Genomic DNA, 13,607 nt, shown 5'->3' with positions numbered 1-13,607 from the left:
TCCCCGCTCTTCATTTCCCAAATAAAATATTACTCATAAGAAAAGGCTCCCAGAAAAGCAAGGAAAAATCAGGCTGCTAACAAGGAACGTGCCTGGAATTCCACATTCCTGCCAGCTGCATAAAGGAAACTTTGTAAGCAGAAAACAGCTACCGGTGCTTAGAGATCATAGAAAGTGGAAGCTGGAAGTTCTGCTCCATTTACAAGCAGGCAGAAAACTCGTTCAAGACAAGATATTTCACAATGGAAATCACCCAAACCTTTTTAGAAACACAAAGCCCATGTTGCACAAACCTCAAAACTTCAAAAACATAGAACCATATAAGAATCCCTCCTCTTATCCAGTTTGTTGTTCAGCTGACCCAGATGTGAACTGCTTCTGAATCTGCAAGTAAAAAGCCGCTCTCTCAATTTAAAGTGACAGCATCTTTCCCCCTCACCTTCTTCTTTGCCAAGCGATCTCCTGGCTGAGAAGCAAGTCCTGATTTTTTCATTCTAGCCGATCAGTTGGGAGGCTTTAAAGTGACGGTGTCTTGGGGGTTTTTTTCTTCTTCTTTGTCAAGTGAGCCCTGAGTTTTTTCCTTCCAGCCGATCAGCTGGGAGTCGGGAGGCAGCGAATAGATTGGGGGCAAGGCCAGGCAGAATTTTTACTACCGGTTCTCTGAACTACTCAAAATGTTTACTACCGGTTCACAAGAACCGGGGAGAACCGGTAGCAACCCACCACTGCTCCTATCCATCTTTGAAATAGGAGGAGCCTCACTTCTGGAGAACTTCTGGATGGTTCCCTTGACCTAGCCTGGACATGGACCCAAACCAGCAAAATATCAGATGTGCTTGTTTGAAAACATCCTTTGTTGTCCAGAATTGGAGGAAAGACGGAGAGAAGAGTCCCTGATCCCTAAAACCAGGAATAGGGCAGAATCACGGCCAAGCGTGGGAATGCCGTTGACCTGCAAGCTAAAATATCGGGGCGCCATTAGATATGTGAGGCCCATGACAGAAAGGCTTTCATTTCATTGCTGCTTTTCTCCTCTCTTTGGCAGATGACGCCACAGACAAAGATCTCTCTGACTTAGTCTCAGAAATGGAAATGATGAAGATGATCGGGAAGCACAAAAACATTATTAACCTCTTGGGGGCCTGCACGCAGGATGGTACGTTCCTAAACCAGACAGCTTTGGAGCTTTGGGTGAAGTTAGTCAGGCCTATGTTCCAGCCTGGGCCTCTTCGTGCCTATCGATATCCCTCGGTGTCCTGGCTTTTTTGCTTTCTCCCGTTGAGGTTCTTCTCAAAGCAAAGGAGGTGAATTCTGCCTCTTCAAAATCTCTCTGATCTGGAGAAACACCTGCATGAGGAAACCTCACAGGTCGAACTGTATGGGTGGAAGTTCTGACATGAGCTCAAATTTTCCACTGTCTGAATTGGAAGCTTGGTGGGTGTTCAGGAAGGCATCTCTGCTGAATACGCAGGTGGCCTTTCAAACGAGGCCTCCTCAGGGCAACCGTGGAGAGTAGGCCTTGGATTAGTCAGTCAATCTCCATTTGCTTAGAAGTTCCTGCCATGGGTGGGCATCAGGGTTCCTTTCTGATGAGTGGCTGGAAGGTGGTGGATTCTTCCAGCTTCAGCTTTGATGTCTGTAGTTTGAACCATGTCCGTCTTCACCCGCCCCATATCACCTTGCTAAATTGTTAGGGTGCAGCTCCTCTCCCTCCCAAGGTTAATGCATCTGTGGTGGAACTGAAGGTCCTCTCTTCTAAAATCTGAACGAAAGGACGCAGCAGTGCTAAAACGAGTAGCAAGCTGCCAGGAAAGTTAAGCGAGAAACGAGAGGGCATATCAACCAACTATGGGTTGTTTCTTCCAGGTCCTCTTTACGTTCTTGTGGAATATGCATCCAAGGGGAATTTAAGGGAATACCTGAGAGCCCGTCGGCTACCTGGCATGGATTATTCCTTTGATACCTGCAAGCTTCCTGAGGAACAGCTGACCTTTAAAGACTTGGTGTCATGCGCCTACCAGGTGGCCCGGGGGATGGAGTACCTGGCATCTCAAAAGGTGAGTAGCAAAGCCTTTGCGAAAAGTTGGCTCCCAGAGACTAGGAAAGATGCCTTATGTGGGGAACGTGAAACAAAGAAATCAAGTTATATTAAGGAAGAGAAGAATAACAGACAGAAGAGGAGATAAATAGACTCTAGAAGTAGGAAAAGTTGAAATGATATTTATTTGGAAGGGAATTCGAGTACAAAGTTCCGCCTTGGAGCTTTGGAACAGCTAAAAATTGATTTGAAGATGATATATTTTATTCCTTTGGTTAACTGAAGAGATGCACAAAATATGGGACACCCAGATCCAAAGTAGCGCCTTGAAGAGACCGTGAAAAGGTAACCGAAATTAATTAATTTCATGGCCAGATGCCTCAAACAAAATTGAGCCGCCAGCTGAGGTAGACGTGCCTGCCTACACAGGTATTCGGATGTCCCGGTACCCTTGTGTAACGTGATTGCCATCTGGATGCTTGGTAATGAGTTCGCACATGCAACCGGTGCCAGCATCTCTCAACCACGTGGTCACCATTCCCTGCCAGCTTCCCCAGAAAGACACCCAGACACCCTCACGCAGCCCCTCTGCACTAATGCCACTCGCACACCTGTTTGCCCCTCCCTGACTCTCACCTGTCCTGGGCCACCTTCCACTCTTGTGCACCCACCCCAACCTGCGCCATGCTTCATGCACCCTCCCTCACCTGTGGTGCAGCCCTTTGTGTATCCCACCAACCCACAGCTTACACACACCCTCACATTGTCCCTCGCCCACACCTCTCACACCCTCCCTGGCCTGCACCTTGAACACCCCCTCGCACCCATGTTGTGCCCATGCCCGAACTGCCCCAAACCTCTCGCCCTCTCTGATCCATTCCACGCCTCATGCACCCCTTTCCACCCTCCCCTGCACCCCCTTCCTCCCTCCCTCCCCCACCTGGCAGCAACCATTACCTGCCTCCCAGCCTGAGACTTGTAACGTCCTGCTGGCTTCCCCATAGATTTGGGTTGTGGAAAACCGGCAGGAAGTCGCCTCGCCTTGTGATGGTGGGATTTGGGTAACAATGGTAACCAAGACTGCAGAATGGCTATTGCTAAATGATGCACTTAAATACTGCTTCGCTTTGCGATGGGAATTCTAGTCCCAAGGCCATCGTAAATTGAGGATTACCTGTATGTAGGTAAAGAACAAATTCTGGAGACAGGTAAATTTAACGAGAGTGAAGGACTGTTAATGGGTTCACTGGCATTAGAGACTTTTCCCTAATGGGATCTCTGGATTAGCCAGTTCAGGAGCTGCCTTGGGCCTCTTGATCTGATTCATAAACAAAGTGGGATCTGCCCCTTTCATAACATGGGGGGATTTGAGCAAGAGTTCTTGATGTTGATGTTCATTCACAACAATGAAAATGCAGAAAATGACTAATTATAAGAAAAATATAAACAGAGAAAAAAGAAAGAAGCTCAAAAGAAATGACTAAGGATTTAAATATATCACTTATATCGATCATAAACCTATACAGAAAAATATCCTTTATTGTTAAATAGAAAATGATGAAACTGCTCTAATGTAAAATATTGTGAAATCTGGGTCAACGGGAAACATATTGCTTCATATTCTGTTTAGTGGGAGAAATTGCCTTTTAAAAAAAACAGATCCATTACCTGTCTCCTATTTCTCAAAATAATTCTTTAGGCAATAGCCCAATCCGAGCATAACCATAATCCCTCAAAGACGCTCAAATTCCAGAGTTTTGGCATATAATTCAACGTAACAATAACATCTTTAACATTGAGGGACTTCCCTGTAAATCTTCTTGCGTAATAAGATGTTATTCCTGCCTACAAAATCCAGTAATTCAGAGATCAAATCAGATGGAACCAGGAAGCTTCAGGGTTTTTTTTATGTATCTCCAACAAAGAAAATTTAATGTTTTAATGACCTCTATGATATACCTTTATGCATACAGGTACTCCTTGAAATATGACCACAACTAAACCCAAAGTTTTTGTTGCTAAGGGAGACCGTTGTTAACTGAGTTTTGCCACATTTTTTCACGTTTTCTTGCCACGGTTGTTAAGTGACACACTGCAATTGTTAAGTTAGTAAACCCGTTGTTAAGTGACTCTCGCTTCCCCACTGATTTTGCTTGTCAGAAGGTCACAAAAGGGCATCATGTGACCCCGGGACACCGCAGCCGTCATAAATATGAGTCAGCGGTCAAGCTGATGACCATGTGATCCAATAGTCATGTGAAAAACAGTCATAACTTTTTCCAGTGTAACTTTGAACTGTCGCTAAATGAACTGTAAGAGAAGACGTAATGTAGTTACAAAAAAGATGTAAGGAATTTCTACTAAATTCAGTGTTGCTGCAACCAATTTATACAACCAAAGTACAAGGAATTAAAAAGATTTGTTTTTCAGATTTGTAATGAAGAATATAGCTGTTTATTGATCCAAGTATCCATTGTAACTTTTCAACTTTTGTTTGTTTTTTATAAACTATTTCTCTGCAGTGTATTCACCGGGATCTGGCCGCCAGAAACGTTCTGGTCACGGAAGACAATGTGATGAAGATAGCTGACTTTGGTCTAGCCAGAGATGTTCACAACATTGATTATTACAAAAAAACAACTAATGTAAGTGGAAAGTTTCTAAAAAAGAGAGAGAAGGGACAATCATTGGCCATCCAGATGTGCTGGAATGGCGACTCTCAGAATCCCTAGCCAAAATGGAGACACTCCGCCCCCCCATATCAAGGAAGGGTAAATTGGATAGTTCCAAAATAGTTGTATTTATTTAAATCATTCAATAAACAAATTATTCATTGATCAAAAATCTCTGAAATCATACTAACTACAGCTTCTTATTCTGAGGGAAAATCTTTCTAATTGTTATGGAACATTCAGCTTATCTCCTTTTATCATAGATTTGTTAAAAGTTTGGGCGAGATTAGATAAATTACCAGATTGTTGATGAGTAAAAGATTTGGAGTTTGAGGATAGGTCAGAAGAAAGACTGATGGGAAGAAGATGGGTCAATTGATCTTGCAACCAATCTTGTGTCTATCTTACAAGAGAGAAGGTTGTGAGGGGTGTTGGCTGAGCTTGGTTGTTTTCTTGCAGATGTTTCATTACCCAAAGTAGATCATTGTCTGTGGAGATTCTCAGTTATCCAGGTCATGGTTGTCCCAAAGGCACTTTTTCAAAAGGCAACTGGATTTCGTTTTTCCTTGAAGACCTTTTTCTTCTCATTCAAGAAACTTCTTGGATGAGAAATGAAATACCTTTGGGACAAACTAGATAATGAAACATTTGCAAGAAAACAACCAGGCTCAGAGAGCATCAATGGGACCCCTCATTTCAACCCTGGGCTACAAATATTCTCCTTTATGGGAAGAAGGTGGCACCAGGTACATTAACTCTGGATGATGGGTTGAGTAGATGATCAGCGTCTTCACAATGATTAGATGAATTGGGATTAGGTTTGATTAAACGTCATTTGGACTTGCTTGTAGCAGAGGGGATCAGATGATGTGACAGCAGTAAGACGCAAGAATTGCTGATGGATAATATTCTGTTTTCATGTCCCTGATGCCAGGGCCGGCTGCCGGTGAAATGGATGGCTCCCGAAGCATTGTTTGACCGGGTCTACACTCATCAGAGTGATGTGTAAGCAATACCCACAGTTTTCAAATAATAAAAAAGGAACAAAACACCCATTCAGGGGAAGTGTTGTGATGCCATGCAGAGCAGATATCCCGAAATCCATGACTAAACAGTCTTGTTCCATTCATTGGTCTTTGGGGAGGCTTCCACAAAGATCAAAGGGAGGAGCTGTATCTATTGAAGGGCTTATCTAATGCGGGATTCGGGTCAGCTGCATCAACAGATTGGTCAGTGTTTGGTTTGAAAAAACAATTCAGTCATCAGACAAGTTCAGTCATCAAGCTATTAGTGACCTGTTCCTTTGCATGGCTTCGTGGCATGGGGGGTGGGGGGTGGGAATACAGCTTAATTTCTTCTCTCTTTTTTTTTTGGCTTCCAAAATTTCACTGGATCTTTCAATGTTGGTGCTTTCAGGTGGTCCTTTGGGGTGCTGCTGTGGGAGATCTTCACTTTAGGAGGGTCTCCGTATCCAGGAATCCCAGTGGAGGAACTCTTCAAACTGCTAAAGGAAGGCCACCGAATGGACAAGCCTGCAAATTGTACCCCAGATTTGTAAGTTTTCTACCGGAGAATATCATACTTAGGGGAAGCCTGTCTTTCCATCTGTCAGGATGGATTCCTATTAATTCAGTTGCTTCACCTCCATATTTTCTCTTCCTTCCTTCCTTCCTTCCTTCCTTCCTTCCTTCCTTCCTTCCTTCCTTCCTTCCTTCCTTCCTTCCTTCCTTCCTTCCTTCCTTCCTTCCTTCCTTCCTTCCTTCCTTCCTTCCTTCTTTCCTTCCTTCTTTGTCTATAGCCACCCAAAACTCAGTGTCTTCTTATCATCCGAATGGTCTTTGGATGCTTTAAGTCCTTTCCCCCAGGTTGTGGTTGGTCTCCGAAAAAGCCCAACCCAAGCTCCGTTTTATCCCGGATGGGCTCCTTCTATCCGGGCTCTACAGCTAGCTGAGGACGCAGCCCATTAAAGCTGCCCAAAGGTTCCTGTCAAGTTCCTAGGCAGCCTCTTCGACCCATCCGAGACTCTGTGGAGAAGCATGGAAGCCTCTCGGCCAGCCCTTCCATGGGCTTTCCTCAGGTGTTAAAGGTCCTGCTTCAGGACGGCCAGAGCAATACCGTCACTCCGGGGGATTTTGATAAATGCAGAGTTGGGGGTATTTCTGGAAGACCCTCGTGATCAGCTCCAACCCCACCCTGTTGTTCAGGGTGTGGGCCAATCCCTCCTTCTCAACCCCGGGGGCAGTGGGGAATAATGGGGGAACGGTGGGCTAAGAGTACGAAGACCCAGATTCACGTTCACCCAGAAGTGACACACTCTCTCTCCCTCTCTTTCTCCTTCTCTCCCTCTCTCCCTCTTTCTCTCTCCCTCTCTCCTTTTCTTCATCTCTCCCTCTTTCTCTCTCCTTCTCTCCTTCTCTCTCCTTTTCCCTCTCCCTCTCTCCTCTCCCTCTCTCCTTTTCTGTCTCTCCTTCTTCCTTTCCCCCTCTCTCTTTCTCCTTTTCCCGCTCCCTCTCTCATTCTTTCTCTCTCCTCTCTCCTCTCTCTCCTTTTCCCTCTCTCCTCCTTTCTCTCTCCCGCTCCCTCTCTCCTTCTTTCTCTCTCCCTCTCTCCTTCTTTCTCTCTTCCTCTTCCTCTCTCCTTTCTCTCTCCCTCTCTCCTTCTTTCTCTCTCCCTCTCTCCTTCTTTCTCTCTCCCTCTCCCTCTTTCCTCTCCCTCTCTCCTTTTCCCTCTCTCCCTCTTCCTCTCTCCCTCTCCTTCTGTCTTTCCTCTCTCTCCCTCTCTGCTTTTCCCTCTCTCTCTCTCCTCCTCTCCCTCTCCTCCTCTCCCCCTCTCTCAATCCAGCCCACCTCACAGGGTGGTTGTTGTGAGGAAAAACAAGAAGAGGGACCAACATAAATGCTCCCTTGAACGTTCCTGCCATCAATATGGATTATAAATCTAAAAACTATTCTTGTGTGGGACTTACCTCTGACTTATTTGAAGGCCAGAGCCTTGTTGGTTTGTTTATGGAATGTAGCCGTGTAGAAAACATGGCAGCCAACAAAAGTCTTGCCGGCCTCTCTCGGCCATGCGGAGGAAAAGCTTTTGGGCTCTCCGGAGTCCTTTCATCAGCAGCACTGATCAGCCCCTTCTCTTGCCCAGGTACATGATCATGCGCGAATGCTGGCATGCAGTTCCTTCTCAGCGGCCGACTTTTAAACAGCTGGTAGAAGACCTGGACCGAGTGCTGACAGTGACCTCCACGGATGTGCGTATCTCCTCCTTTCTTAATCAGGAGAGCTCTTCTGCCCCCCCCCACCCCCCGTACTCGGATATTAGACACCTGAGCATTTTTGAGCTTTGCGACCATTTTAAGGGCATGGAGAGCTGCAGTGAGCAGTTCAGGGGAGAGGTTGCAGCCAGTGGCAGATGAGAGGGCATTTGCAGTGCTGCAGGGTAAGACTTAACTTTAAATGCAACTATTAATCTCATTTAGTTTCTTTGTTTGGAACAGTTTAATGTGCCTCTCTGTTCCTCAGGCAGAATTTTACAACAGAATTGTAAAAACAATTTGCAATTTTTTTAAAAAAAAAAAGACGTTTAGTAGAAAAGAATTACGGGGACAAAAAAGCCTGCCTAACAGTAGAAAAAGTACCCAAATCCCAGAAAGAATTGAGCATCGTTTGCAAACTATTTCAGATATCCCAAAGCAAATCTACATGAGAATGTGTCCCACAGCCCAAATACCACAACCGAACACGCTGTGTCTCCACTCCAAGGTGGAGGTGAGCTTTTTCTGAATAGGTGCCCACGAGGGGGAATTCGATAGTTGGACAGGGTTATGGAGGAGGAACCGTGTCTGTAGCTGCACCATGGCTGTTAATGGAATAATTGCCTCAGCTCGGTAAGGACCACGGATGGACCTCCATAATGCTTTTTGAATGCTACTTGGAATCCTACTTTGAGTCCTACCAAGCTGACATTAAACCACAGCTGGATTCTTGAAAGCAGGGCAGCCCTTAGCGTGTGGAGAGCAGAAAGTTTCACCCACTGGAGGTGGAATTTCAGTTCTTGCCTGAGAAAATAAAAGAAGATTGGGATGTTCTTGGGATGAGGAACTTGTAGCGTGCGCTCCGTGCGGACATTCACGCCGTTGTTCTTCTCCTCGCAGGAATACATCGACCTGTCCGTGGCCTTCGAGCAATACTCCCCCAAAGGCCACGACACTCACAGTGCCTGCTCTTCGGGAGATGACTCCGTATTTGCACACGAGCTTCTCTCAGAGGAGCCCTGCCTTCCAAAACAGCAGGCCAACGGCATCATCAAGACATGATGAGAGACACTGAGCCTCAAAGACGAGATTCGTGAATGTATGTCTGAGGGGAACTCTGGAACGAGATCCTGAGGAGGAAGAAATGTTGTTCTGCTCCACGGCATGGAGGCCTGCGTTGCCGTGAAGCCGTGACACGCAGAACGTACTTCCTTCCTACTTTTCTTGTCAAACACCCGGAAACCTTGAAAGGCAAAGGAGAGGATGGGGAACCTCTGGCCTTTGAGTCCGTTTTCTGTGCCTGCAAATTCTAGGAGTGGGTGGGAAAATGACAAAAATGACAACACCCATGTGCAAAGAATGTAGGAAATGTTGCCCTCGGGCAATCCGTACACAACTGTCTTTTGGTAGGGCTCCGTAGCCACGTTGCCTGCAGGGAATCTTAAGTAAGTACTGGTTTTATATTTAATAAATATAAAACGAAGCCATCTACTTAAGGATGCATTCAAAGCCATTCTGAGGAGTTAATCACTCTTTCAAAGTTGCCTTCACTTTTCTCACGGTGGGAACTATGCCGCCTCTTGCACTAACGGCTGGATAAGTGAGTGTGTGCAGGCAAGACGAGACGTGAAGGCCTGGAGGTGTTGCAAGCTCTAGAAAAGTGTGTTGTGTGTGTGTGTGTGTTGGGGTGTGCGTGTTGGGGTGTGCGCGCGTGTCATTTGTTAATGAGCATGTATCAGTGACTTTGGCTAATTTTTCCAGGGGATTTCTATGAACTGTAATGTGCATCAAACCGAAATTCTGCTATTTGCTACATTTATTTAGCTATTTTCTGGGTGAGGTTTTTTTGTAGATAAAGTTTAAATATATTTGTAACGGAGGTCCATAATTTTCCCCCAGAAATCTATTATCAAACACTTGGAGAGAGAGGAAAAAAAAATATTACGGGTACCCCATAGTCGAACGCCTTTCAGCAAATCGCAAAGTTTTATTTCCTACAATTGTGCATATATCTATAAATAGCTCTTGTGTGTATATAATATCTCCGATATTAACATGGCTGACAAGACTGAAGGGGAATTTATTCCAGTTAAAAATTCTTCTAGAGTAGAACGTACTGATTTAGGCAAAGGTTTTCTTTTATCTTGTCAGCTTGTGTGGTTTTAAAAATTTATATTTTAACATGTATATTTGTAAAATTATTTATAGATATTAACATATGTTCATTAATGTATACATTTAATTTTTTCATCAGATTTAAGGATTTTAACTTATTAAAAATAGAGGAAGATTATTCAAGATTGTTTTTCTGAATTCCTGAGAAATCTTAGAAAAATGTATAGCTGTATAGTCCTTCAACACATTACTTTAATACTAATTTTTCTTTATAAAAAAAACAAAAAAAAATTACTGAGTTGCAACAATTATCAGGACGTGCATTCTGTAATATGTTAATATTAAATCCAAACATTTGACAGTCGAAATAATCCTTTTTCCATCTCTGTGAGAGCTAAGAAATCTTTCATCACTTTTGCCTCTGTGCATTAAGATGGATTTTTCTCCAGTTTTTTTTTCTTTGAATGAAGGTGTTCTTCATGGTTGAAAAAATATCAGCTATGTGGCAGAGCTGAATGTTGACTGCGAGTGACTAATCCACTACATGTGTGTGTTCCCATTTGCGTTTTTACGGTAGAGACAAGGATCCAAACAAAATAACAACTCAAAATCTATGTAGAGAAAGTTCTGACAGTTGTAGATAGACTTCGAACCTCACCTGTTGCTTGGGAAAATGGTGGGTTTTGTGGATAAGTCGGTCAAAACTCTCTCCGTACCTTGATAGCATTTTTGTGAGTTGTTGCAAGATTTTTTCAGATTCCTTGGGAGCAGTTCCAGTGCCTCACAGAACAATTTGAAATGGAAGGCTGGTTTCCATTCCTGCTGCTCCCAAAACATGAAAATGCAAGGAGCCCTCCTGTCTTTTCCTCTAGTTGACCCTTAGGAAAATGCAAAGGACATAATCCAATCAATTCCCAACTTCCTGATCTATCACTGGTCAAAAAGCCATCCGCCATGTTTCATCTACAGCTCTCCTCCATATTTTTTCATTCCATCGGTTGATGTGCGTTAAACTCCAATAGGAGAGGTTGTTGTGGAGGGGGAAGCCAGACAGGGGGGAGTTTATTGTTAGAGCCTGAAAAATCAACAAAAGCACAGCTTCCTCTCCACCATTCCTTTCTTGCACTGAAAAGCCCCCAGAGTTGTGAAAATGAAATGGAAGCAAGTCAGCAATTTTGCAAAGAGTTGTTTTTGCCAGTTGCTCAGGGGAAACCGAACAGATTCCAGGTTCAAGAGGCTGAGCCTTTAATTTGAGTGGGTGGGCATATAGTGGCCGGGTTAGGTCTCAAAGCAAGCAGGCAGACATTCCCCTGTGCAAGGAAATGGATGCCCTCCAAGGTCTGCAGAACCACCACAAGTGAATGGAAGATGGCGATTCTGCTACGAATCAATTTTGAAGATGACTCCATAGAACCCATCAGGTCCAGAGCTGACCCCAAAGCGATGGACCGCCTGGACCAAGGGACATGCCTGCTGAATAAGGAAGTAAAAAAACAGGGATATATAAAATGGAGTAAGACCAGGGTTCTAGTTCTGGAACTAGGATTAAGGAGGCAGTTGGACGGAAGAACCGACCTTGTAGCCATTCTACATATCAGCAATTTTACTGAGGAAGATGAGCCCCATTTGTAATGGAATGGACAGATGTCCTTGAGGACGTTTGTATATCCCAAAGGTGATCTTTCAAAAGGCAACTGGACTTTGTTTTTCCTTGAAGGTGTTTTGCTTCTCATCTAAGAAGCTTCCTGAGTTCCTAAAGACAACCATGACCTGACTGACTGAGAATCTCCACAGGAAGTTTGTGTAGTTTTAAACTTTTTAATTTGCATAGTTTTTAATATTTTAATTTCTATATATCTTTTATTATAATCTGTTAGCCACCCAGAGTCACCTTATAAGGAGAATGGGCAGCACAGAAATTTAATAAATAAACACATAAGTAATAAATAAGAGCTTGTTGCCTAGAAATTGCTCCCAAACTGTTAGAGAAATAAACTTTGGAAGGGCTCGCCTTAACTGATCAGGCAATTAAAACTGCCAGTGGGGAAATTTGTGCCTTCAGACTCACAAGACACTGTTAATATAACTTTACAGTGAAATAGAATTAGCTCCTTTAGCTGAATTTTCAGTCTGGTTTACCGGAAAGGACCGGCATTGATTGGGTTCATTCACACACATTAGATTATGCCATTCCAGATCAATATTCAGCATATTTTTTGCAATACCACAAGATGGTTTCAAAATAGTTACTTTATAGAAATGAAGCTTCGAAAAGGTTTTTTAAAAATAGATTTCTATAGACATGTACTTTTGGGGATGGAATCAAAAAAGTGCTATTTTCTTACAATGCCTGTTAGTTTTGTACATTCCAAGCATTTGAAAATCACTCTCCCAGCCTGAGTTCATTAATTACCTGAAATATATTATATATTCATATATAATATATTTATGAAAAATTTTACAAAGATATTTGTAAAGGTACCTATTTTACAAAGGTATATTTCTTATATAATTTCAAAGCCAGGGTTTGAAAACTTGAATGTTTCTTTCAACCTTTATTCTTGTCCACGTTGCAGTCAAGAAGTTGTGACATTTTGGGGAACATTTTCCCAATTCGGCATCTTACAGCTTCTGTATTGCTTTTGAACATTTTAGAAGATATGAAACAAAAAAGAAAACTTATTCTGTTTTTGCTTACCTGGGCCCAAAATAAATAAAAAAAGTTAAACATAATTTATTGTCACTCCTGCCTTTAATTTATGAGTGAATCTTTTAAGATTTGATATGTACAGGTAGTCTTTGACTGGCAAACGTTTGTTTAGTGGCTGCTCAAAGTTAACGGCACTGAAAAAAGTGACTTATGACCATTTTTCACACTTACGGCCGTTGCAGCATCTCCATGGGGGTCACGTGATCAAAATTCAGAGGCTTGGCAACTGGCATGGACTTATGAAGGTTGCAGGATCCCAGGGTCACGTGATCCCCTTTCGCCACCTTCTGAAAAGCAAAGTCAACGGGGAACCCAGATTCACTTAACAACCGTGGTGTTGCTAACTTAACAACTGCAGTGATTCACTTAACAACTGAGGCAATAACAGTCATAAAATGGGTCACAACTCACTTAACTGTCTGGTTTATCAACAGAAATATCAGGCTCAATTGTGGTCGTAAGGAACACCTGTCTTCAAAGCTGGAAAAGAATACAGGTAGTTGTTGATTTACAAGCATTTGTTTAGCAACCCTTCAAAGACACAAAAGAGCCCCGAATTTCACGGCTGGGGAATTCTGGGAGTTGAAGTCCACCCATTTTAAAGTTGACAAGCTTGAGAAATGCTGATACAAATAGATGCAAAGCTTCAAATATGACTCTAGAAAGAGTGCAGAGAAGAGCAACAAAGATGATTAGGGGATTGGAGGCTAAAACATATGAAGAACGGTTGCAGGAACTGGGTATGTCTAGTTTGAGGAAAAGAAGGACTAGGGGAGACACGATAGCAGTCTTCCAATATTGAGGGGCTGCCACAAAGAAGAG

General features: G+C 43.4%; 1 protein-coding gene across 6 annotated transcripts in view; it reads left to right on the top strand.

Moving 5' to 3' along the window:
• FGFR3 (fibroblast growth factor receptor 3) overlaps positions 1–12,808 on the top strand; it is a 61,441-nt gene extending 48,633 nt beyond the window's left edge. For 5 of the 6 annotated variants that reach the window (XM_058186768.1, XM_058186766.1, XM_058186765.1 and 2 more), the window contains 7 exons: positions 1,046–1,156; positions 1,867–2,057; positions 4,561–4,683; positions 5,645–5,715; positions 6,127–6,264; positions 7,852–7,957; positions 8,861–12,808. In XM_058186768.1, the coding sequence (XP_058042751.1) occupies positions 1,046–1,156; positions 1,867–2,057; positions 4,561–4,683; positions 5,645–5,715; positions 6,127–6,264; positions 7,852–7,957; positions 8,861–9,022 (902 nt within the window). In that variant the 3' untranslated portion in view covers positions 9,023–12,808. Of the gene's footprint in view, positions 1–1,045; positions 1,157–1,866; positions 2,058–4,560; positions 4,684–5,644; positions 5,716–6,126; positions 6,265–7,851; positions 7,958–8,388; positions 8,475–8,860 lie in introns of all 6 variants that reach the window. The other variant, XR_009155547.1, reaches the window with a different exon arrangement.
• The last annotated feature ends 799 nt before the right edge of the window (positions 12,809–13,607 follow it).

This window comes from Ahaetulla prasina, chromosome 5, assembly GCF_028640845.1.
Source record: "Ahaetulla prasina isolate Xishuangbanna chromosome 5, ASM2864084v1, whole genome shotgun sequence".
In the NCBI taxonomy this organism is placed as follows: domain Eukaryota; kingdom Metazoa; phylum Chordata; class Lepidosauria; order Squamata; family Colubridae; genus Ahaetulla; species Ahaetulla prasina.
Note: the sequence above shows the minus strand (reverse complement) of the source record. Positions and strands in the feature narration are given on the sequence as shown.